Source organism: Penicillium subrubescens, assembly GCF_028828155.1.
Source record: "Penicillium subrubescens strain IBT 31985 chromosome Unknown utg000010l_segment0_segment0, whole genome shotgun sequence".
Classification (NCBI taxonomy): Eukaryota; Fungi; Ascomycota; class Eurotiomycetes; order Eurotiales; family Aspergillaceae; genus Penicillium; species Penicillium subrubescens.
This window is the reverse complement of record NW_026643160.1, coordinates 2,983,577-3,008,000: the sequence shown is the minus strand read 5'-3', so window position 1 is coordinate 3,008,000 and position 24,424 is coordinate 2,983,577. Positions and strand designations below refer to the sequence as shown.

General features: G+C 50.1%; 10 protein-coding genes across 10 annotated transcripts; 7 read left to right on the top strand and 3 right to left on the bottom strand.

Annotated features, from left to right (window-relative positions):
- Positions 1-412: 412 nt before the first annotated feature.
- On the bottom strand, positions 413-2,835 carry N7473_012267 (uncharacterized protein). The gene is made up of 7 exons (XM_057158206.1): positions 2,621-2,835; positions 2,348-2,542; positions 1,965-2,290; positions 1,868-1,908; positions 1,743-1,817; positions 1,074-1,684; positions 413-1,012 (listed from the first exon to the last, which is right to left on the bottom strand). Exons 1-7 carry the CDS (start codon positions 2,693-2,695, stop codon positions 737-739), a joined length of 1,599 nt encoding a protein of 532 aa, XP_057004056.1. The 5' UTR covers positions 2,696-2,835; the 3' UTR covers positions 413-736.
- A 145-nt stretch (positions 2,836-2,980) lies between these two features.
- On the top strand, positions 2,981-4,193 carry N7473_012266 (uncharacterized protein; the record flags this gene model as incomplete). The annotated part of the gene is made up of 2 exons (XM_057158205.1): positions 2,981-3,086; positions 3,167-4,193. The coding sequence occupies exons 1-2, from the start codon at positions 3,001-3,003 to the stop codon at positions 4,191-4,193; spliced, it is 1,113 nt and encodes a 370-aa protein (XP_057004055.1). The 5' UTR covers positions 2,981-3,000.
- Positions 4,194-4,336: 143 nt separating this feature from the next.
- Positions 4,337-5,284, bottom strand: N7473_012265 (DUF4112 domain-containing protein; the record flags this gene model as incomplete). Its single annotated transcript, XM_057158204.1, has 3 exons — positions 4,337-4,859; positions 4,925-5,016; positions 5,210-5,284. The coding sequence occupies 3 exons, from the start codon at positions 5,282-5,284 to the stop codon at positions 4,337-4,339; spliced, it is 690 nt and encodes a 229-aa protein (XP_057004054.1).
- Positions 5,285-5,725: 441 nt separating this feature from the next.
- Positions 5,726-8,613, top strand: N7473_012264 (decapping enzyme complex catalytic subunit DCP2; the record flags this gene model as incomplete). The annotated part of the gene is made up of 2 exons (XM_057158203.1): positions 5,726-5,970; positions 6,038-8,613. Exons 1-2 carry the CDS (start codon positions 5,940-5,942, stop codon positions 8,611-8,613), a joined length of 2,607 nt encoding a protein of 868 aa, XP_057004053.1. The 5' UTR covers positions 5,726-5,939.
- Positions 8,614-9,767: 1,154 nt separating this feature from the next.
- Positions 9,768-10,883, top strand: N7473_012263 (uncharacterized protein; the record flags this gene model as incomplete). Its single annotated transcript, XM_057158202.1, has 1 exon — positions 9,768-10,883. The coding sequence occupies one exon, from the start codon at positions 9,768-9,770 to the stop codon at positions 10,881-10,883; it is 1,116 nt and encodes a 371-aa protein (XP_057004052.1).
- Positions 10,884-15,733: 4,850 nt separating this feature from the next.
- On the top strand, positions 15,734-16,764 carry N7473_012262 (uncharacterized protein; the record flags this gene model as incomplete). Its single annotated transcript, XM_057158201.1, has 3 exons — positions 15,734-15,946; positions 16,007-16,350; positions 16,446-16,764. 3 exons carry the CDS (start codon positions 15,734-15,736, stop codon positions 16,762-16,764), a joined length of 876 nt encoding a protein of 291 aa, XP_057004051.1.
- A 1,249-nt stretch (positions 16,765-18,013) lies between these two features.
- N7473_012261 (YgfZ/GcvT domain-containing protein) lies at positions 18,014-19,366 on the top strand (the record flags this gene model as incomplete). Its single annotated transcript, XM_057158200.1, has 1 exon — positions 18,014-19,366. One exon carries the CDS (start codon positions 18,014-18,016, stop codon positions 19,364-19,366), a length of 1,353 nt encoding a protein of 450 aa, XP_057004050.1.
- Positions 19,367-19,557: 191 nt separating this feature from the next.
- On the bottom strand, positions 19,558-20,859 carry N7473_012260 (putative cell cycle control protein (Cwf23); the record flags this gene model as incomplete). The annotated part of the gene is made up of 1 exon (XM_057158199.1): positions 19,558-20,859. One exon carries the CDS (start codon positions 20,857-20,859, stop codon positions 19,558-19,560), a length of 1,302 nt encoding a protein of 433 aa, XP_057004049.1.
- A 497-nt stretch (positions 20,860-21,356) lies between these two features.
- N7473_012259 (uncharacterized protein) lies at positions 21,357-22,314 on the top strand (the record flags this gene model as incomplete). The annotated part of the gene is made up of 3 exons (XM_057158198.1): positions 21,357-21,407; positions 21,473-21,778; positions 21,829-22,314. The coding sequence occupies 3 exons, from the start codon at positions 21,357-21,359 to the stop codon at positions 22,312-22,314; spliced, it is 843 nt and encodes a 280-aa protein (XP_057004048.1).
- Positions 22,315-22,815: 501 nt separating this feature from the next.
- On the top strand, positions 22,816-24,398 carry N7473_012258 (uncharacterized protein; the record flags this gene model as incomplete). Its single annotated transcript, XM_057158197.1, has 3 exons — positions 22,816-22,921; positions 22,980-23,327; positions 23,383-24,398. 3 exons carry the CDS (start codon positions 22,816-22,818, stop codon positions 24,396-24,398), a joined length of 1,470 nt encoding a protein of 489 aa, XP_057004047.1.
- Between the last annotated feature and the right edge of the window lie 26 nt (positions 24,399-24,424).

Below are 24,424 nucleotides of genomic sequence, written 5' to 3'. Positions count from 1 at the left end.
GTGTTTTATTTGGCTATTGGGGAATTGGAGGAGTATTCGAGGTTGGTTCGTAGGCGCGTGTGCTCTGGCTTTGTTTTGTGCCTGGTGGAGTGCGGGGCGGGATGCGATATGCTTCTCTTATCGGATAGAGGTTCAGGGCGGGAACCTTCCAAGGTTTGATTATAACGAATAGGAAGAGTCGTGATTGATTTTATGGGCAGTTGAGTTAATATAAACCAAAGACTGGGCCATATAGTAGGATAAATACAAGTGGGAAATTCATAGCGGAGATGAGGCTCTGTATGACTATGACTCAAGCAGTTAACAAGACCCGCAGCACCGATCTATGGACTTCGGGCGGAATCGGCCAAAGACACACTACACCAGTCATTATCGAAACAGCATACCTACTAACTTAGAAGAGGAGTCACAATCTTGTGTGCATCTAAATTTCCAAACATTGATATTTGTACAGGCTGTCAAGGACTATTTGATTTCAGCAGCTAGGCGAATCATCTCACTGCAACAAGCTATTCCAAGTATATTTCGAGGGGTCAACATACAAGCCAAGCCAGGTCGATCCAGGTGTATCAAATTCCCATCACACAAACAAAAAAGAAAGGGAAACCAACGCCGTGACATGCATGAAACTCGAGTTAGGCCCTGGGCAGGTGACAATTTTCCCAGGAAATGCTCGATTGGCCCCAGTCGATGAAGACAGGTTGCTAGCCCAAGACAATCCGAGTCATGATCCATTCTACTGGGTTAGTCTCTGTCTTTCGCTAGAGTTACGAGGAGATTCGTCAGCATCCGACCATTTGTCTCCATCCTCGCCAACGGCGAAGATTGTCTCCTCATCGAGGGAGGCGCGCCGGTTTGACGCCGAGACTGGCTTGGGGGGCACGGGCGACAAATCGCGACGGCCCATGGCAGCGGAGCTGCCAGGGTACTCGGGAGGAGCATCCAAGGGATCCTCCTCGTCAAGACCACTGCCGAAAGAGCGAATCTCGAAACCGTCGTCATCTTGCGCGAGCTGTAAGAAGTTGTCAGTATGCCACTTTCACCCCAAATTTTTCAGATAATAAACCACATACCTCGTCACTCATGGCGAAGCGTCGGTTGTTCGCGGTTGGTCGCCAGAGGTAAGCAACAAACGCGATGTCGAAAAGGTAGACGAGGTTGAGCCAGCCATCTAGCACGAACCAGCGCGTCTTCCAATGCTCCGGGACAAAGCTGGCCTCACTGCGGCCAGCGAACGCAAAGGAGTTGATGAAGAAGAAGCCGAAGATGACAATGATGCTACCGAGGATACACCACCACAGCTTCTTGTACATCATCGCCTTGGTCTTCTGCTTACGATCGATGAGGTCCTTCATGGTGGCGTTGAGCGAGTTCAATGTCCAAACATAGAACGCCGTCAAGGTACCAGCCAGAGGCAGAACGATCAGGAGAACCATCGGACCGGCACCTTCGGGGGTGATGGACAAACTAGCGATCGAGTAGACCATGGCAAAAATGAAGTGGGCAATGGCCAGAATACGGACATAGACCATAGTCCGACCCAGAGAAGGCTTGACCACACCGTATCCCATGCATACAATGAGAAGCAGGAAGAAGGAAAAGGCATTACGGCCAGCATTGAGAATGGCAACAATAATCATCAATGCCTTAGCCATGGTGTTCAACCCATGTCGGTTTTGATAATCTAGAAGGGGAAAAGGTCAGATCGCAGGACAAAAAGACTCCCAAAACAAATGGCATACCATAGAAGCCCCAGGTCATCAGCTGCTCAACAATCAAGAACACAAGGATCGCAGTAATGTAGTTCTGAACAGGCACTGTTCATAGTTAGCACATGTGTCAGCCAACGGACTGGCTATTGCCTTACGAATATCGTGGCGGTTTTGAACATATAGGAATGCCCAGAACCTAGAAACATGTCAGCATTTCACTTCTGTAGTATAGCGAGTCCAATGTCCACATACATTCCAACAACAGCATACACAATCGTCAGAGCCCCGTAGAATGGTAGCTTAGCGATTTGTGCAGCGGGAAGCTCGCCGTACGAGTTACGGAAAGTAACCACCGCATTATAATCCTCCCCAGAGTATGCGTAGGTGCTGACGCAGTAGAAACCAGTCTTTTTCACCGGGTACTTGATGGCATCCGGGTTGTCCAGGTGGATGGCTTTGGAGATAATCGGGCTTTGAGAGGCATCGGTAGCGTTTTTGGTAAGAATGAAAGAGCCCACATCTTCTTGTGCGCAAAGCTTCGCGTCCACGGCCGCCTCGTCGCAAATGGTATCCTTCATCTGTTGTGTATTCTGTCAGTTCCCACTTCTGCCTGGATGTGCGACTCGGGGGCGTACTTCAGCATCATCAGATCGGTACTGGCCAATCAATTCTTCGTCATTCCATTCAAAGATCACCAAACTCGCGAGAGGATCTCCCTCCTGGTTCTCGGCTTTGGAGAATTTGACCAAGATAAAGGGGTCGACACTTCCGCCCCATGCCTTCCGACTATACATCCCTGAGCATCGTTGTCGGTGCGCCTCGTCGGATTTCTAGGATACAAGCATGGTCAGAATTTCATCATTCAAGTATGGAGAAATCGGCTCTAGCGACAATGCGATGCCACTCACAATTTCCACATCATTAGCAAGGACGGAGCCTGCAAGTAGGGCCGTAAGGCCGAGTGTCCGGAGCCAGCCCTTCATCGCGACCGTAATAAAGAAGCAAGCAAGGCTCCAGAATTCGGAGAAGAGAGCTATTCAAGACCACGCCGCATCCAATATGCGCCGAATGATAGTTTGAAAGGGAAGGGTGTCTTTCAGGGCAGATCCACCGAAGCTCGTCCGGAACCGTCGAGCTCAATTGCGTGGCCTGAAAAGCCCGGGGAAGCCGTGCGTGGAATCTTACCTAAGCCGCCCGCCCGCCGCGGGCACCGCCACCATCTACTTTTTTCTTGAAACTTTTGGATATCGGCGATCTTGCGCAACAAATCACAGTTGACTACGCAGCAATGCCGGCTAAGGAGTTGGCACGTCCTTGTATGGACTGTAAAGATGCAGAAGCTATCTTGGATACCCGAAAGAGGCAGTTATGTGGGTATGCAACGCAATATCAACCCCTCTATGTTGTCCATCTGGCAGAGTACACAGAGTACAGAGTACTAAAAGCTTCTATAGAAACTGTTTCAAGCGGTTCGCGGGCCACAAAGTCCTTATGCGCATGTCCAAATATAAAATGAAAAAGGCAAATCGCAAAATACCCAAACTACTGCTCCCACTCTCCCTCGGTGTCTCCTCCATAGTTCTGTTGCACATCATCAACGACGATATTGAACGCCAACTCGCCAAAACGTTTGTCAATGTCGGTTTTGAACTCAATATACTTGTTGTCGATCCATCAACTATCCTCGGCCCAGACGCCAAATATGACCAGGCTTATGAGGCTGTCACAAAGGCTTTCCCGAAGCTTACATTCACCCGCTTGCCATTCCACAGTGTCTTCGAGTACGTGCCGGATATGAAGGAGATTATCCAGGAATATGCTGGTTCAACATTTACCGATGATGAGTCACGGTCAAACGAGGATCGTCTCACGGTGTTCCGCGCTGCGATCGCTACGGCTACCTCCAAGGCCGACCTCGACTCGGTATTGTTGACCAGACTTGTTGTTGGATATGCCAAGAGTCTTGACTGCGAGACTGTGATTTGGGGTGACTCGGACACTCGTCTTGCGGCGAAGACACTCGCTGGTGTTGCGAAAGGCCGTGGCGCCTCGTTGACTTGGTCAGTCTCCGATGGCATGTCTCCTTGGGGTGTGACCTTTGATTTCCTGCTCCGAGATCTATCTAAGCCTGAGCTTGAACAGTTCAAGAGCGTTTGTGATGAGCTTTCGGAAATCATTGTCCCTGATGAGCCCATTTCGGACAACGTTTTGACGAAGAACCTGTCAATTGATGAGCTCATGATGCGCTACGTTCGGACGCAGGGCGAAAAGTATCGTGGTGTCATGGCGAATGTGTCCAGAACTGCCAACAAGCTCGAGTCTACCACCGCATCGGATGACGCTCTATGCCCTTTATGTGGAGGACATGTTGGGAATGTCAAGGGTAATTCTGGAGTCACTGTCGCCAACCAATCCAGCGACAACTACAGTTCCAAGTTCTGCTACGGATGTATGAGGTCTCGTCCAGAAGCCACTTTCTGATTAAATTATTATGGGAGATGCGCTATGGGAACCAAATCGAGAAACCCAATCTGCAGCCGTCATAACCTGAGCCTGTCCTCATCAGTCCGAAAGGGTATCTTGAAGTCGTCAATCTTGCTTGGGGGTCCTTGGGGGCATTTCAATCATCTGCCTCTCTCCAGGTCCTCCTCCCGCTGGCGCGACCCGCCAAACCACCGGCTGGAACCACGATTATCACGGGACTTCTTTGCACGCGGAGGCCTGGTTGGCTCGCTGGTGGCATTGTCTGCGCGTCGGGTTCCTGACATCGCATGCTCGCGATAATCAGGCGGCGAATTCTCGATTACGCCACGCTCCTGCTTGTCCCACTCCTCCGGAAGACTGTGGTCAACTATTCGTTCCTCTTGTCTGTTTTCAATTCCTGGAAGGTCCTGTCGTCGAGCCTGCTTCTTGAGTGTCTTGGCACCCTTCTCGCGCAGATGTTTTTCTAGGATGACAGCATTCCTGGTATTGCACTTGTACACAGCATCTGCAATGTCGCCAACGAAGGGAACCAAGCCGATGAAAAAGTCGACGATCACGTTAATCAACATCATCATGCGCAGACGGGATGGGAGTCCACCATCGATCTCCTCGCAGTTTCTCACCACCATCAAGGCAAGCGCGGCGTCTCCGGCATCTCCGATGCTATCGAAAGGCGATCGGTTAGTTCTTGGTATTTGTGGGAGCACGTTGTTGCAGCCGAGACTTACAAGGGAACGAGACCAATCACGCTACCCCAGCCAAAGCGAACTCCACACAGGTTGAACAGAGCATAGTCGAGTCGGTACGCTCTGCGTTTGACCTGAGTGAGAATTTTGGCATCTTTCTCCGATAAACCAGGGGGGTAGCCTTGCGACGCCTTTGCGTCTTCTTTCCAAATGCTTTCCCGAGACGTGACGCAGGGACTTCTTCGAAGTAAGGGTCCTAGTGAGCGAGACGTGACGTTAGCTCAACTATATCCATAGTCGTGCTAGCTTTTAAATCCATAAACATACCTCAGTTCCAAAGTGGTTCCTCGCAGACTCGGCGAGAACCCTTTTGCCAACCAGAGACCAGAGTACACCAGACATTTTTCGCGTAGTGTTGGAAAAATAGCTTGTGGGGTGACACCGTGTAGGTAGGTGTATGGGATCGAGGGCGGAGCTGAAAGATATACTTTGTCAAGGGGGACAAAAATAGAATGTTGGGCTTTCCTATTTTTCACGAGGGCATTAAAGGGGTTGGAAGTCCAGGCGACTGTGGCTTTCAATGGAGCCAGTAAGGTAAATCATGAAGCGCACGGAGAAGCAGAAAAACAAAGTCAACTGGGTGAGATCTCGGTGTTTAAAGGCACAACGTCATTCCCCAGCATTTAAATTGCGACGCGCCAAAAGCCTGGCACATGCGCCGATCGTTGTGGCGCACGGGCCAGCTGCACCGCCACATTTCTACCCGACGCCACACCTTTCCTGAGTCAGCCGATCGTCACTTTGGGCTGTTCCAACTACCTTGCGCCTGAGCTGTCCGTTTCCCTCTCCCCCCGATTGGCGCTTTGTCTCCTTCAACTCGTCTTCGCAGAGCCATACGACTCTGATCTCTTCTCATTACCTTGCCACCCACGTTACTGGGCCGCTGCACTCGCCCTGTAAGCTGCTCCTCTTGTGTTGAGCCGTGTCTCTTCCCGCGGCCCGAGCAAGCGTCTGGATTCGGTCGTTCCCATTGAAATGCGAAGCTCCATCGACCAATATGACCGAATCAAAGATGCAGCTAGAAGACTGTGAGCGTCTAATAGGATCCTTCTTCGTGATATTCATCTCTAACGTGATGCCGATCGACCTGAACAGGGCTGGATGATCTATGCGTCCGTTTCATCATTAACCTACCACATGAAGAGCTTGAATCCGTCGAGCGAATCTGCTTTCAAGTTGAAGAAGCACAATGGTTCTACGAAGATTTTATTCGACCTCTCGATCCCGCGCTACCCTCACTTTCCCTCAAGGCATTCAGCTTGCGCATCTTCCAGCACTGTCCCCTCATGTCACAATGGTCCCACTACCACCACATGGCCGCTTTCTCCGAGTTCCTAGCATACAAGACCAGAGTTCCAGTTCGTGGCGCAATTCTGCTCAATGAAGAGATGGACTCTGTTGTTTTGGTGAAGGGCTGGAAAAAGGGCGCCAACTGGAGTTTCCCACGAGGTAAAATCAACAAAGGCGAGCCTGACTTGGACTGTGCGATTCGAGAAGTCTATGAAGAAACTGGGTTCGATGTCCGTGCAGCCAATTTGGTGAAGGACGAAGATGCCGTTAAGTCCATCGAGGTCACTATGCGAGAGCAGCATATGCGACTCTTCGTCTTTCCTGGTGTCCCCCGCGATACACATTTCGAGCCCCGTACCCGCAAGGAAATCAGCAAGATTGAGTGGTACAAGTTGTCAGAGTTGCCGACTCTCAAGAAGAACAAGCAGCACGACGAGGGGATGGCTGTGGCCAATGCTAACAAGTTCTACATGGTTGCGCCATTTTTGCATCCGTTGAAAAAGTGGATTGCTCAGCAGAAGAGATCTGCCGCAAAGGACCAGACAGGCCTGAAGCCACCCTTGCAAACTGAGGGCTATGCATCTGTAGATGCGGCTCTTTGTCTGGCCGACTTGCCTGCCTACGGAGGCGGAGCTAGCGATCTCCCAGAGGTTGACGCGATGCCACCGGCTGCAGACGTTTCCTCGCATATTAAGCAGCTGCTCAAGATCGGTGGAGGTCTCCCTAAAACAGTTCAGCCGGAAACTTCTCCCTCTGCTCAGCCACCTGCTGTAGATCAGATGAAGTCAAATGCCCTTCTGACACTTCTCAGGACCGGCTCTCAGGGCACTGTTCCCCAGGTCCAGAAAGAAACTGTGGCTCCTCAAACGTCGATTCCCTCTGGCTTACCTACTACTCAGCAAGCTCACCTTGCACCCAATTTCTTCCCTGGATTCCCTCAGCAACAGCAGCACATGGCGCCATCCAATTTCAACATGCAGCAAATCTCCGTGCGGCACCTACCTGGGCAGCAACCGGGTATCTCCCAACGTGCTATGCACACTGTTCACCACCAGCAATTTCCTAATTCCGGGCAGCCCGAGCTGCCAGGTTCTTCTGCTATGCCCCCATTCCCTCAAATGCCACACCCGAGCTATCATAGCCTACACCCTCAGTCTCCTCCTTCCAATATTACGCCTGCTAGGAATGTCGTTGCTCCATTCCAACAGACCGGAGACCCTCAATTCTCCCAGCCGGCCCAGCCTTCTCAGGCTCCGGGTGCCATTGTACCGCCAGCTAGCAAGCTACCTCCCCCAAGGCTTACTAGTCACTCGCTCGCGCTTCTTGGATTTTTCAAGGATGGGAGCAAAACCCCTATGACTCCCCATGCCGCTCCAGTTCCCGTTCCTGCGCCTGTCCCCGCACCCGCACCTGCACCCGGTCCTAGCCAAGAGCGCAAGACTTCTCTCCACCAGGACAGTCTGTTGAATTTGTTCAAAGGCCCAAAGGGCTCGCCTGCATCTCAACCTGTGGAATTGCTAGGTCAGCCTATCCGGGCAGCGCCACCTGCAGAGAGACAGATTCTTCAACGGCCGCCATCACAGGTGGGACCTCACCAGCAACGCGGTCCTGCCGCATCAAAATCTCAGATTGGTGTGGCTCATCCTCCGGCCACTGTCTCTGGTCCTTCCAACGTCCCCCAGTTCGAGCAGAGTCCAAAGTCAAGGACTAAAAGGATGGCAAATGGATCGAATCGCAGAAGCAATTCGCACCGTCGGGAGCAACCACAAGCGCTGCCACTTTCGTCGCCGATTACCATTTTGCCTCGGCCGCAAAGCGCGAAACGGGATGTACCTGCATCCGGGCCCCCTAGCTCAACAGCCCAGGCTCCGGTACAGCCAAAGGTCATTCAGCCTGCGGCTCCGGAACCAGTGAAGCCCTTCCAGCCGCAGATTTTGCGTCGCTCTGAAAAGACAGGGTATGAGAACCTGTTGATGGGTGCTCCTAAGATGGATAACGCCGAGCGCAAGCCAAGTCTTCCCGGTCTACAGGCAAATCCCGACGAGCTGGCTCCAGACACAAACTTTAATCGCCGGCCTAGCCAGACCCATGCGCAGAAGGAGGCACTTCTCTCGCTTTTTGGAAAGCCCCATGTGTCCCCTTCTTTGCCTGCGGCTATCCAGCTCGATTCCCGGGCAGTAAACCAGCAACCATCCAATGTTTCTGGTCTGGTCAGCCCCCTTTCGTCCCTGCAATTTGCCAGCAGTGGTGAATCTGTTTCCCGTCACGGAACACCATCTGAGGGTGACCACGTCTCGACTTCTACCAACCGAGTTTCTTCCCCGAGTAACAAGGCCTTTTTGCTTAATTACCTGCAGGGGGCTGCCAAGGGCGGCAATTGAACAGTTAACTTTCATGTGTTCCGGCCAGTCATATGGCCGACTGAGTACGAAATTTTTTTTTTTTTATGCAGGACAACCCAATTAAGCATTAATTCGCTGTATTATCTTCCAACTTGGTAGTTTTGTATTGTTTTGGGGTATATGTACCTCCACTGACCTGAACGGAACTGAGCATCTTAGGCAACCTTAGCCTGAAATATATATCTACTCCACCACCCATTCAGTCACTACACAAGCTCGATCAACTCTAACCCAATAATCAAATCAGGCTAGATTTGTTACGTTCAATGGAAAGATTATGTGGAAGTGTAGTGATTTCTAACAACTTTCCCAGAGAGTGAGAATTATGGGTGGAGTAGCAAAAATTTTTCATCTCAATAAGTTCCAACAACATCCAACCATCCTCCCAAAGAAAAAAATTACAGATAGTAGAGACACGAAGCAAAAAACGACAGCTGGCGGATTTGAACCGCCGCCTCCGAAGAGACTTGATAACCCGGAAGTGTTCCGATTCTAGTCAAGCGCCTTAGACCACTCGGCCAAACTGTCTTATTGGATGAGAAAATGGTTGAAATTATGCACTATAACCGGACGGCAGTGTGGGGCGGCGAAAAATTGGAATTTCCCGGAAAAGGAAAAAAATCGACGGCTGGCGGATTCGAACCGCCGCCTCCGAAGAGACTTGATAACCGAAACTCACGTGGTGATTCTAGTCAAGCGCCTTAGACCACTCGGCCAAACCGTCTATGGATGCAGACGGCAACATTTGGATACATAAGGTCAAGGCTTGCAAAGAGCGCTAGCCTATTTAGGCAACACCGCAGCCGTGGAGCCCATTTACGATCTAGACCTGAGATTGTATGGGACTCTCTATGCCATTTCGTCCACTCATAAGAATACTAGTCTCTAATACTACTACATCATCTTGACCATGCGTGGATCTTAGTACAACCAGGGCTTTCTTGCTGTGCCAGGGCCATTCTTCCGGTAATATCGAGCGGCGAGACAGACCTCACACGCGACTAGCGCGAGGGAGGCCTCATGAGCGGTGTAGAATGTGGTAAGGGAGGGTGTTTGCACCCCTCAAACACACACCCAACTCCCCTACTCAGTCCGCTCCTGTACACCCCCCCCCCCCTCCCGTCTTTATTAAGATGGATAGCAACAATCCACCTAATGATCCCTCATTGGATCCATTCTACAATAAACACGTGGTAAATCGAATCCTCGATGTCGTCCGCTCTCATCCCGTTTATGATCAACGCGTAATAGATCAAATCCTTGATATCGCGTCGGATTGCGAGCCATCACCCCCAGCACCGCAACCGCGTTTCTACTATTCACGTGAAGATGGCCAAGAGCATCTGAAACAATTCGCTGCCCATCATGGGTATTCTTTAAATGTCCGGCGCTCAGACAATCACAAGGTTGATATGGTCTGCTCTCGTTGGCCTGATCCCAAGTCAAAAGCAACGGATAATGATGGCACGCCTTCACGAGAGCGGAAATCTAAGGGATGCAACTGCCAGTTTCGAATTCAGCTTAGAAAGCGTACTAGAGGGCTACAGAGAGAAAATCAACCACAGCCGATTTGGCAGCTCCGAATTCAACATGGAACTCATAACCATGGGCCAAAACGACGACGTCCTAACAATCCCGCGCACCCTCCAATCTCTACAGGAATGATTGGGCACGATCTATCCGAGACGGACTTCTCGTTATTGCTCGACCAATCCTTTGGTCTCGCAGAAGATCCCGTGATTGCACCCCCAGAGCCGCCTATCTTTGAACCACCCCCCGAGACCCCAGAAGAAAAAGAGCCCTCACCCCCGGCGCTACCGCCAGTGCCACCCCCAGCGCCGCCAGCACGCTTCTACGATTCGCGTGAGCTTGGTCAAGAGGACATCAACGCATTTGCTGCCAGCCATGGGTATACCCTAACTGTCAGACGGTCAGATCCAACCAAGGTTGACCTAGTCTGCTCTCGCTGGCCTAATCCTGCGAGGGAACGAAAAACGAACGGCACTAACTGCCCATTCCGACTTCAGTTCAGAAAGCGTGCTGGAGCACCGCAGAAACCTGGATATATCATCCTCTCAGATGATCCCCCTCCACAGGCGGGATGGGAGCTGCGAATCCAAAATGGAGAGCACAATCATTGGCCACAGGCTCCCGCAAAGAAGAAACGAAAGAAGAGTGAGATATCGGGCTCATCCAAGCCTCAGGAATCACCTTCTACGAACGTGGAATGTTCACAACCACAGCCTTGATTGGTGTACGCTCATAGGAATATCAGTTTTGCACGAGCAGCGAGGTTACGAAGGCTGTGCATCAAAATTAGAGCAAAATATATCCAGACATTTTTCTCTCGGGTACTGAAAAAACAATAATAACACAATATTACTGCACCACTTCACAGCCGAGCTAGGCCCGGTGGACCATTCATCCCAGATTACAGAATTTCTAGTCTGTGGATTGATCGATCGATTGAATTGATAGGGGTATTCTACTAGTTGATCAGGTGGTGTATTGATAACATAAAAATCGACACGTGGGGCATGTATCTGATATCAATCCGATAAAGATTTGTCTTACACCGATCCTTCATATTTTAGCGCGAAAGGGTTTCCACCAATGAGGTCTACGAGGAGTATTACTCTTTGTGGCATGGTTTAACTTAAGAAGTCTTTCCCTTCCTCCTAGCCCTAGCCTCGCATGTTCCTTACTATCACTACCAGGTCTAGCATCATGACTGACTCAACCACTTTGACGCTCATCTGCGGCCCAACCATTCGTCATGGTACCGAGCATGCATCGCTTGTTCGCTCGCAGCTGATGCGCCCGAGATACCACGAGAGGCGACATCGGATCCTTCGAAAGAATACCGATATTGATTATATTCAAATTAATATTCAACGTCATGAAATTCAGACTGAGACTCTCCCTGCCGGGACGAACCTCGGCAAATTGCTCTCTGCCAAATCGATCCGTTTCTCCCAGACGATCGCAGAACGAGTCATTTATGATTTCCTACTCCATAGTTGTAGGTTCAGAAATATGGTCGTACTACAATAATTTTGTGATAAATATTAAGTTCAATTACAGGTATACACGTTGTACTTCCCACGGCCCGACCGGATGAGTTTGCGGAGCTCAGCCTCCAAGCCTACCTACATCCAGATAGAGATCCGATGGTGATATAATCCCTCTTCTACTCGGCCGCACTCAGCTTGCCAATTCTGCGCGGTGCTTTGAACTTTACATTTGCGCTGGCTCCTGCAGGTGCAGCTGCAATTCCGCCCATGTACCACCTCCAGCTCAAAGGAACCGTTCTAAACAATATCCGCCACAAGCTATCAGCGGTGAACGGCAACGACCTACATGATGACCGAATAGATGACATCGTGCTGAGTATTCTCTATCTCGCAGTCAGTAAGAATCTAGACCAGATAAGGCCCCCGGAAACGAGTCCTTTCTCACCACCATTTCGGAGGCTCCAGTCTACGGTAGCTGTGATTTTCATCATATCCACTGGCAGGCCGCTCAACAAATTGTTTCTTAACGAGGCGGCCTTTCCACTGTCAAAATCTACGGCTTGGACTGGCTAATCTCCTTGTAATTTTTCTTTTGGGAAGTGCTTTTCTTTTCCGCGAGTCGAGAGAAGCTTATATCATTCCTACTAGATCAGGACAGATCGTTGCCATCAATGCCGATTGTAAACCGGTCTTTCCGCTGATATACCCTGACAGAAAGCCTTTTGTCTACAGAGCGCCCCTGCAGGCCCTTGCAGTCCACCAATCGCCTCGACATGTAACGCTCCGATACCATGGCTTTCGGCAGTTGGCTCTCCTCCACTCACCGGTGTAAGGGACTATTATCTGTGTCTGTTTTGATGTGACCGAGATGACACAGGCCCTTCAATATCGCGCAGGACAGCTACGTGGCAGTCGACTCTTGACACTTATTGGCGATACACGATCGAACATCATTCATCGTTTATGTAATCTGCCTGACCTAGAAACAGACCAGCTGATCGATACTCCACAAACGGAAATGCACTACTGAAGACCAAGATAGAGTAATCACGATGTACATCATTAGCCCCCAAACCGCCATTTTGTACGGCGCCAATGTCGTTTTACCGCTCCCCAAACGTCGCTGATCCGCCACAAGATGACCCTAGAGATTCATGAACACATGCTACTGCTGAAGGGGCAGAGAGATGAGACCGAGCTTGAGATCCTTCTATGGTGCCCCATCGTCGCAGGAATCTGCGCTGATACAACACCAATCATCCAGTCTTGGTTCGTTAGAGAGGCCAGAGATCTCTGAAGCGCCCTGAAAATCACCACGTGGGACCAGATTCTTGAGATCATGTAGTCCTTTGCTTGGCTTGACTGTGCATCAGACGAGGCAGGAAAGAACATGCGGTGTCAAATTCAACGGTATGATGGCAACACTGTATAGACAGAAAATATGATAACGTGTTCATATTAACAAGGACTAAACCAAACTAAACACCAGTTGAGATGTTATTTTCTAACTCGCGTGTAAATCTCCAACTGAAAAGAGCTTGTCTGGGAATGGTCACCTCGTTCTTGCAGGGAACACAAGCAAGTGTCGAGACATAAACCGGTGTAATAGGATCTACAGTGTTTAACTCTTCTCTGTCGGCTTCCAGCGCTTCTTTTCCAGAACAGTCGGCTGAAAAACTACAGTCTCCTTTCCATTTATTTTGAAATAATTACTGCATAGCCCGATTCTGTGATGTTTCCCAAATGCAATCTTGCGACACAAAAGATTGGGTTTTCATCATATGTATTTCACAAGAAAAAGTGATATTCCGCAAGCTTGGACTGTTTCTATATCTTCCTTCCTTCCTATATTCGCCATCATCTGTTTCTGCATTATCCTACAATACCAGTGGCTGTTACGCTCAAGCACGAGAGAGATATTGATCAATCAACATGGTAGCATTTGACCAAGATAACTAAGCATAAGAGAAGGAAAGAAGGGAAGATACCGGAATGGCAAGAGAACTATCTAACCCGTGGATGGACGCCTTAGGAACCAGGCATCAATTCAGCAGACGATCATCACAGTGGCTTATTCAAGCTAATTCACATGTTCCTGTAAGAATCCAAAGATCACATCATATGCTGCGGAAGCGTTGCGATGTAGGTTAAGGGTGTGGCCGGCATTCGGTTGGATATAGGTCGTGAACGGCTCTGCCTTGGGAAAGACAAACGGCGAGAGCGAATCGGGTCCATCTAAAAATTCCCCGACATTCCCCTCCACAGAGAGGCAAGTGAGATTGACCCGAAATCATCTATACTCACAATTTTTTGTTAGTAAACGTAATATCTTGCAACCATGTGCCGGGGCTCATATAAACTGGGGGCAAAAGACTTACGACTACGGGGCTGGTGAAATTAGGAGCTAGCAAGGATATGCTTGCGAATGTGAGCATTTCAGCAATAGCAAGTGGAGCCTTTTAGTCCTCTGCTTGCTTCAGAATAGCCGTGTCAAAGAAAGGGTATGTGTAGAATGCGCACTGGTTATCGTACACATCACCCCATGTGAGGTAGCCTGTATTGTAGTTGCGAAAGCGGGTGGGATTGTTTGTGCTCGCCAGCTCATATCCGAGGCAAAGCACCAATAGATCAGTGAATGAAGTATTGTGGCTAAAACCAGTGAGGACAATCCCATCTGATAGGGACGGTTGAGATGCAACTAGGCCATTCGTGATTAAGGAACCAAAGCTGTGTCCTATATGTACCACTTTCTTCGGCCGCATGATTTGTTTAGAGAGTTGGCCGTTTCGGATCATCTCAGAAATTTGGCAAGGATAGCAACTTTACTTGGGACTTGAACCTCAGAGTATGGATCTGCATGCTCAGATTGGCCGACGCCTTGTCGGTCATAGGACAAAGTGGCATATCCGAGAGCAGTTGCAGCGGCGACATAATTATAGCCGTTGCCTCCAAAATCCCAGTACCTTAGAATGATTAGATTGGTTAGCCAAAGTGCGCGGATTGAGAGCTTGGTAAAGTGGTAGTAAAATGAACTAACGATCTGTCAAACCCGACCCCATGGGACAGCACCTGAACCACTCCGTTTGAGCCTTTCTCTGGCTCACAGTATTCAAAATGGATGTTGAAGCTGCGATCAATCTCCGAGTAGCCTCCAATCAAGGAACTTAGATTGGCTGTTTGAGACACAAATGTAGTGAGGAAGGCGGTTGATTCGTAGCTACTGTTGAATTCCGGGAAATTGAACTGCGAAACAGACAAAGACACAGGGATTGGTAGGCTGAATTCAAAACAGGGAGGCTTGTGAGCGAATGCTCCTAAGAGAGACAAAAAGATAAAATGAGCAAGAGAGACATGGCTTTAGTTATACGTGATGCACTGGGAGAGTAAAAAGTTGGACTGGTACCCCATGGATTGATATGGGCAACAACGCTATTATACACGCTTCAAATACGCTCATGGAGACTTGGAAATTCCAATTATATTCCTTAGCGAGTTTACGCAAGGGTGAGCAAGCAACAGCATATTCAATGATAGGACGTGATACAGAGGATATGTTGGTTGTAATACTTCCACCGTTGCCGACTGACCAGCGGTTACCGGTATACCGGGCCGCTAGGTTTATACATATGCTGTACTGTTTCCGTAGCTACTATGGGTCTACGAAGCTGATTGAAAGTCATGGAGAGCGTATCGCAGGCCTAGAAATAATTAACTATAGTTGATTTCGGCTTTCTGTAAGCGAAATTTAGTGTCCTTACGACTAGCGGATGGGCTTTTCGATGGCCTGGAGGAGTAGTTCCATTTTAGGTTGATTTCTTTGGTACCACCATCGTCAAGAATGCACCCTATGCGAGAGGACCAGTCTAGTCCTTTGTCCCCCCGGTGCGAATCAAGCACGATTAGGAATTCGCTGACTGTGCCACGTAAGAAATGACGCAAGGACTTTTGGAGTCACGTAGAGTAAGTACTTTTTTTTTTGACCAGGGTCTTACAGCTATAAAGCCGCTCTTCGCACTCCCGGCAGATTTATCCAGCCAGCTAGATTCTTTCTCACCTACATTCTTTGAATTTAATCTCATCATAAAATGTCTTCCGAGAAGCCTATTGTTGCGGTTACCGGTGGTACCGGTGGCCAGGGCGGCTCTGTCATTGATGCCTTGCTCGAGTCAGGACATTACAGAGTTCGCGCCGTCCTTCGTAATTTGACGCCGGCCAAAACCAAGCCTCTGTCTGACCGAGGCGTTGAGATTGTTCAGGGCGACCTCGAAGATAAAGCAAGTTTGGTGAAGGCCTTCAGAGTACGGAAACAACCATTGTTTATTGTTTGAAAAACAACGACGTCTTGCGTCCATCGCTAGGGAGCAAATGTTATCTTTGCCATGACCGATTTCTTCGAGCCATTCGTGAAATATGGTCCACAGGAGGCAGAGAAGCGTGAGCTAGCCCAGGCAAAGAACCTGTCCGAAGCCGCCGCAGAGACCAGTGGGTTGTCCCACTACGTCTGGTCTACCCTTCCATCGTCAGCCATATTGTCGAAAGGGAAATACCACACACCGCACTTTGAATCAAAGGCCAGTGTTGATGAGTATATTTTGAAGCAATTTCCTGAGCTCACCAAGACTACTTTTCTCTGGATTGCATACTACGCAAACAACCTAACATTCCCACCTTTCACCCCCAATCTGCTCAAAACTAGTGGCAAGTACGGCTGGTACAGCCCGCTGGGCCATCTACTCCAATTAATACCATCGGAGACCAGCGCGAGAACGTCGGAATTTTTGTCGAGGCAATCCTTAGACAGCCAGCGCTTACTCGCGGAAGTTATGTTCTTGCAGAGGTGGAAACACTTACCAACGGCGAACTGCTCGAGCGCTGGGGAAAGGTCACCGGCAACTCAACGGTTTACATCCCAGGTACACTAGAGGCTTACAACGAGCTGTTTCCTGCCTGGGGCTTGGAGATGGGTGTGATGCTGCAATTCTGGGAAGCAGTTGGGGATGCCTCGTGGAGCAGACCAGGAGCCACGCTTCTGCGCAAGCAGGACCTGGGCATTGATACTGCACGTTTTACCGGGTTAGACGCTGCCTGGGCGCAAATTGATTGGAAAAAGTTGTAAATATCTATCTATTTTGGACAGGCTGGTAACATGGGGCGTAGAATGATTTTATCTTTGAAGTCTCCATCAAATTGAGGATTCTGAATTCTTCCATAACGCTGTGAATTGCTGTTTTCACCGACTATTGCGGCCTTCTCCAGCTTCAAGCAACTGATTTCCAAATATCAAGTGTCGCTAGGATCACATGAGGTTCTACTACAGTATGTCTATATTTGTTGGAGGAACAGCTCCGAAGGGTTGAGAAATCATGCGAGCCTCCCTGGCGCGCTGGGCATTTAGAAACAAACGGGTCAAGCAACATTGAGACGGAAAAGGAAACCTACAGTTTGTGTCAACGGAAGAGAGACTCATCCACGTGTAGCTATCTTTGTGCCATCTCGAGGGCTCTAAATTTTCCTCTAGGTGCCCCCTCCTAATATACCATGCAAGCCACCCCAATGGAAGTAAGATCACCGAGGGCTGCAGCCGCTGCAGTCTGCCGACGGGGCCTTTCGCTTGCCCAGTACGGAAAACGCTCCATATACCTGACATGGTATAAATAAGCGTGCGTATCAAGAGATGAGACCAGTTTTAGCGTGTATCAGAGCGCCAGAAATCACAAAAATTGGTGCGATAAACATTCTCCATTGAATTATGAATCCAAATTTAACCTTCCATACGTTCTTGATGTACCAATCACAGGTGTAGGACAATGATCCTGTTTTATCCTTTCTCATAATTTAGAAGCATTCTCCCCCTTAATCCTACAGCACAGCCATCCCCAATGCCTCCACGGCAACAAAATACGCTAAACGCACAACCGCAGGCTCCCTTATTCCCGAAGGAACAATCATCCATCCACGTGGTAAAGGATTTCCGGATACCCATGGCTCGTGGACCCAAGAACAAGCCCTCATCTGCTCACTTTTCGGTGGCTTCGAGGTCGTTGGAGGAGAGGAAGCTTGCGTATTTGCACATAGTGTAGTGGAGCCGCGATACGACGCGATACGACCAGTTGAGTAACGAGAGTTTAGTTGCTTGCTGTCAAGGAATCGTGGTGAGCCTGTAGCAAAAGGTAGCCCAAAATTGTCAAGAAAGTTTGATGTTTCAGATTCTTATGAGGAAATTTTTCAAAATAACGGCAGAATCAGCCATTTCCAGCACCATCACGTAACTGTGTAGTGATGTTGAATGGTGTGACTATCTGTAAGATGTCAAATTCTGCCCCTCTCTACCGCCTAACGTCATTGCCCGCTGCTCCGTCGGCAAAATGGTGGAAGCCCGCAGCTTCACATTATTAGTCACTTCAATCCTCTCGACAATGATGCGGCCTCGCCCCTCGACATGCGGCCGCTGCCTTGTACGCAGGAGGCTCTTCTCGACGACAAATAACCAGGCTGAGCAATTCCAAAATGCCCCTCCCCCACCAGATGTCGGCTACTCTCGGCTCACAAATCGCGGTCTCATATCCATCACCGGAGTCGATAGCTCAGTCTTTCTACAAGGGCTGATCACCCAGAACATGCTGGTCGCCAATGACCCGAATAAGAACATCCGTCGCACAGGCACGTATGCTGCCTTTCTCAACTCCCAAGGCCGCGTCTTGAACGATACCTTTATTTACCCGCTCCCGAACTCGGATGGCAGTGACGTTGAGCGAGAATGGCTGGTCGAAGTGGATAAGAATGAAGTTCCGACTTTGATGAAGCATTTGAAAAAGCACAAGTTGCGCGCGAAGCTGAAGCTACGTGCCCTCGAGGATGGCGAGCGGACTGTCTGGTCGGCATGGAAGAATCACCCGGAGCCACGGTGGGCTGCTTACAACCTCGAGTCCGAGACGGCATCTCCATTTTCCACATCTTCAGATGTCGTCGGGTGTATCGATGCCCGGGCCCCGGGATTTGGGACTCGTCTTGTTACGCCGGGATCTGACGATCTGCGAAGCCATTTACCCGATGAGACGCAGGTTGCTGGGTCCGAGGTTGAGCTGGGATCGTACACTGTGCGCCGAATCCTGCACGGTGTCGCAGAGGGCCAGAATGAGATCATTCGCGAGTCAGCGCTGCCGCTGGAATGCAATATGGATATGGGACGGGCCATTGATTTCCGCAAGGGCTGCTATGTTGGCCAGGAATTGACCATCCGCACCCATCATACTGGCGTTGTGAGAAAGCGGATTCTTCCCGTTCAGTTTTACACCGGGGAGCCGTCTTCAGCGGATGGCCCTGTTTATGACCCTTCGGTGGAGCTCCCTCTACCACCCCATGGATCAAACATTAACAAGGCTGGTGGCCGCCGGGGCCGCAGCGCTGGAAAGTTCCTGGACGGCGTGGGCAACATCGGCCTTGCACTGTGTCGTCTGGAAATGATGACGGACGTCGCGCTGACCAGCGAAGGAACACAATATACTCCAGGAAGCGAGTTCAAAGTTTCGTGGACTCCGGAGTCGGAGCAGCCAGCCGAAGTCAAGTTGCAGGCTTTCATCCCACCCTGGACAAGAGAATTCATTCTCGCTGGTGGCGCACGGAAGCCAGCCCCACGACAAGTTGATCTTGAAGGCGAGCGGGCGCGAGTTCTCGTCGAACAGCTCGAAGAGGAAGAAGCGCAGCGACGGACCGAGTAGGTCGGCGTCTGCTAATGTAACAATGCATCTATGTATGATAAGATAAAACCCATGTAAATAATCAATGTATCTCTATTCATGCAAACTGTGGCCTTTCGTAGACCGGGGTATCTTTTGAGCAAGCCAACACATGTCCCAATTTGAACACAAAATCCCAGAAAATAACATCGCTATGCAAAAATGAAAATTGCTCACGTCCCATTAGCCTTTGCTCTTTCCGCCGCAGCTTCTGCAGCATCGGCAGCCTCGTCTTCACGGGCAAGTTCTTCTTCGAGAGCTTTGCGCTCCTTCTCACGCTGTGCGTTTTTGAGCCGCATCATAGTAATCTCTTGGAGACTGGGTGTTGATGCCTTTGCCGAAGGGTTGAAAGATGGTGCCTGGGGAGGGTTTCCGGCCGCGGAGGGGAACGAGCCGAATGAAGGCGCCTTTCCAGATGGTTGTGACTCAGGCTTCACACCAAGGAAGTTGAACGATGGCTTCAACGATGGCTTAGAGGCTGTACCAGTCGTATCGGTAGTGGGCCTGGACGAGGGTGTTTGGGAGTCCGCTAACGGCGTTGACTCCTCAGCTTTGCCGTTCGTGCCGAATCCCAAGTCCGGTGCTTGACCCGATGCATATGCAACCGAGTCCACCAAAGCCCAATCCCCCTCTGCTTGCCGGATGTTCTTGTCACTATCCAACACAGCCGCCTGTGCACTGACAATCGACTTGAAGACCACGACGCCGGTGCCATAGGTGACCTTCCCTTTCTTCCCATCCACGCGGGCACGTTTATCCTTCAGCACGAATGTGCCTTCAATCTCCCCAAAAGGCGCGCACAGAGCCTTCAGCCATTCCGCATCCCAGTCCGCGCCACGGCCTTCTCGCACCCAGCGGACCTTCACCGAGCGCTCGAGCTCCGAAACATTTGTACCGCCGTCCCGGGACCGGTCAACGCGCTGGCTACTTCGGTCCGCCGCTTTGCGTGCCTCTTCCTCTTCCTCCTGCATCTTCCTCTGTTCTTCTTCTAGCTCCCGCTTCAGCTTATCCGTCGCCTCGCGGCGGCGACGGCGCCCATCCTCGGCGATCCGCTCAATCTCCCGCTGCAGCTTAGCCTCGGCATCGTCTTCGCCACCTGGCATCCATGGCCGTTTGACACCCTGCTGAGCCGCAGCGCCAGCACGCTCTCGTGCTTCGAGGTCCTCGCGCATCTTCCGCTTCGCGGCGTCCATCTGGTCCCGCTCGCGCTGCTTGCGCATACGCGCCTCGCGCGCATTGTCATAGAGCTGTCGGATTGCTGGATCGGAGAGGACATCGTTGGCGATCTGAAGGAGGTGGAACTTGTCGATGTCGGCGGCGGTGGGGTTGGAGATCTTGTCAGGATGGTATTTCAGCGCCGTACGGCGGTAGGCGCGCCGAATCTCGGATTCATTGGCCGCAGGGGAGAGATCTAGCAGCGCGTAGAAATCTTCTTTGGAGGCGGCATGCGCCTTGAGGTCGTCGTCAGCTGGCATCTTAGCGACTGGGTGCGATGCGTGGATGGAAGAATGCGGGAATAACTTTAATTCGGAAGAAGGCCATCGAGCACGACTTAGTCAGCAATTCGCGACGGGCCGCCTCCAGCTGGTTGGAACAGGCATGTGGGCTCATGTCATCAACACCCAATCAAAAAAGCCGTGCAAGTTAACTTGAAGTGCTTTCTTGTTAGTGTAAAGGAGGTTGTAGAAATAAAGGCTCACCATCTATTTCAATATCATGATCACATTTAAGACATGAATTATTGCATCCTAGAAGGATCAAGCTTCTATCCCAGCTCTAGCTGATACGTATCGAGTTCCCATACGATTCCAGCAGATATAGTGTTTGTATCAATTATATACTCTGGACATGACTTAGATTGACTGTCAGCAGTAGCCCCTTCTTTGAGCCGAGCGGAAAAGAGTTGAGCTATTCCTGTTAAGAAGGTACAAAGCTGAGATCAGATTCGCCACCACTTCGAGAACGTGTGGATATGGCAAACGTGCAGGCAGTTCTTTCAAAATCTGAAAGTGGCGATTCCTCTGTGATTGCAAATGAAGCATACAACGGGTTCTATGCATGCATAAGCGCTCTGAGGCATGTCTTTAGGTACGATTCTTCCAAGTCTTTAAAGGTATAGCTCACACTACTTGTAGATGGGGTACTATACCTGTCGTGAAAGTTGCACAGCTGGACAAAATCATCAACTTTCCGACAGAACTGGATCTGCCATGGGGCTTCATCCGTCAACGTTATGGTATCACCTCTCTAGGAGGAAATCTTATCTCTAATTTTCACTGCAATATGGACCATGCCAGAGGGAAAGTTGCGTATGCAATCAACGAGAGCATGCCAGAGCCGATCCCTTCAGCTGAGTACTACTTTACTTACGCATTTACTGAGCCAGAAAGAAAGGTGTGCTGTATCTCAGATATTTTCAATATCACTTCTAACCAAACAAATAGGCTCTGCCAGTCTATTATCATCTAGTACAATCTATCGGATGCTACGAGATGGGCCAGAAACAGGCATGCATTGAGCATCTTCAGGGTGTAAGCGTTCACCTCAAATCTGTCTTTCAGATATACTACGAGTACATTGTCGAATCAAAAGACCCTCGACATGTCTTTACAGCCTACATCCAGGGCTTTCACGGTTGGGCTGCCGGGGAATTGATAAATGACGAGTACGTTGAATACGATGGGAGCTCTGGTGCCCATCTGGTGTTATTTAACGCCCTTGACTACTTTCTGGGACTGGAACCCTTCTTCCACGAACAAGATTTCATAAAATACTTTTCTTACTCACAAAGGAGATTTATGGCTTCTATCAAAGCGCACGCCTTCCGGCCCGCTGCAGAACAGGCTGACAACACCGGTTTGGTGCAGCAATTTGAGAAAATTGCGAAGCAGCTTCGAGTAAGTTTCCATGAAACTTTCATCATTTCATAGCTAACGTTAAAATCTTTTGGTCAGACTTTCCGGAGTGCACACCGTAAGCGTACCAGTCAGTACTTGAGCGTTGAGTGCCCCGAGCGCCTGGTAATGACCGCCGAATCTTCGACGATGGACCCTGAAGCACATGGATTGACTGTACAAGATATTGTGAAGCATGTGGATGATGGGTTGAGAGAGAAAATGGTTTGTACTAAGTGAGTGGCAGTGGGTATTATGGGAAGGAGGGAGATTATGCATAACTAGAATGATGCTCTTTCGTCAACTTATGTCTAGAGAACCAGACAAATCTCATGTAAGGACGTCTCAATTAGAGCCTTCAAAAAGTGAGAATTTATAGTCAAACCGACCTCATATCAGAGCAGCCTGGACCATGTTTGCTTCAGAGTCAAACGGGGCCGACGTTATCTCAACTGGGTTTCTCTCTTCATCTGCTTTCATTCCATCTCACCGCCTTTCCCCACATTTCCCACCATCCAATCCACTCTTTCATCCGAAATGGCAACCCCGAGAGTGGGCGTTCAGGTTGTTGAGCCTCCAAAGGCTGTACTGGCCTTTGCGCTGGCAATCGTGAAGAACACGCCAGCCGACACGACAGTCAAGGGTAAGTGAATTTGACTGAGATTCATTCGAGAAATACGTCATCTCACTCATCGCGCCAGAATACATCCTTGAACTCCGAAAATCTATCAGTGGGGCGGAGGATACTAAGCCCATCCTCACTGATCAGTTCTTTGATAGTGTGAGACACTGGCAGAATGCCTACCGGAAGTCCGAGCTTGAACAAATCAAGCTGCACAACACTATCTTCGAGCTGAAGCAGAAGAATGAGGCTCTTCTCGCCAAAGTCAAGGCGGAGACCCCACCAGCAAAGCGTAAAGTCTTTGCTGAGGTTGAGAATGAGCTCGAGGGTGGCAAGAAGAGTGGAAACCCTCGTTCCAGAAACCAGCCCCGGCATAATAACGAAGGCCAAGGCCAGGATGAGAGCCGTGACTCGGAACCCGAAAAAGGTACGAGGCTGCATTGAATGCTCTTTTCGGGTAGAGAGTGACTAATAAAATCTAGGCGTCTCCTTCCTGAGACACCTTTTTACCTTTCAGCGGACGCTGCAAGCAAAGCGTCGCATGACCAAGGCTCTGGCCATTGACGCAGTCATCCTCTGCAAAGAGGCAGAGCGTGGGCTTTTGAACGCCGTCCAGGGCGAGATCACATCAGCCACTCAGCCACCGAAGACTTTCCCAATCCCGAGGCGCAAGGAGCCCGAATTCAAGGCCGTCGTGAATGCCGTCAAACAATCGTTTCAATTGGTCTATCATGTTCTCCACAAAACCCCTGAAGCGGCGGACAATGGCAAATCCCAGCCCAAAGTCATCTACTACATGGTGTGTCTCTTCGAGTCTACCATGACTGGCCTCACCCAGTATTGCACTGCAGTGTCGAAGGAGACCGAGTCAGTCAAAGCGACAAAGGGTACCACTCAAGTCAATCGGAAGCAGAAGAAAGCAGCTCCCCCAGCGAGAGGCTTGACCAGTGCAAGGACCGACACAGCACGTGCCCTAGCTGAACTGCTATGCGAAATGGCGCTTTCACTGGAGATCAATGAGTCGTGCGACCGGAAAGTGATGGAAGGATACCTTCACATCGTACTTGAGCGACTGGGAAAGATGCTCGCTCTCTTCACCTTCGATGGCATGAAACTTCCAACCAATACCAGCGCAAAGATGCAGCCTCCGGAAGGCCTGGCAGCAATGAAAGCCGAGGGCATTTCGCAAAAGACCGCTGAACTGGAGGCAAAACAACTCATTCACTTCCTCGACAGACTCTTGAAAACCCAAACTCTCTTCCTTTCCACGTCTACGATCTCCGGTCCTCAAGCCCCTTTCAGTCTCAAACTCCAGGAATCGATGAAGAAGACCTTACTTCAGGCGGTGTTTGGAAAGGATGATCCTCTATTCCAAGGCGGCTTGGAGCGGCCTGCGACCCCACCTCCAACTGCGCGTTACGCCCCCCCAATGAGAAATTGGACTTTTCCGATTGGTTTGCAAGGGAGTTATGGCGCCTCGTTGGCTGGGACATTCTAGCTTCCGCCCAAAACCCACGTCCCTGA

What these genes read in the sequence shown, in the direction of transcription:
- N7473_012267 (XM_057158206.1), bottom strand. Translation starts at nt 2,695, where the DNA reads ATGAAGGGCTGGCTCCGGACACTCGGCCTTACGGCCCTACTTGCAGGC. An exon ending in ACCGATCTGATGATGCTGAA is followed by an intron (nt 2,291 to 2,347) that starts GTACGCCCCCGA and finishes AATACACAACAG; the next exon opens with ATGAAGGATACCATTTGCGA. An exon ending in TCAAAACCGCCACGATATTC is followed by an intron (nt 1,818 to 1,867) that starts GTAAGGCAATAG and finishes AACTATGAACAG; the next exon opens with TGCCTGTTCAGAACTACATT.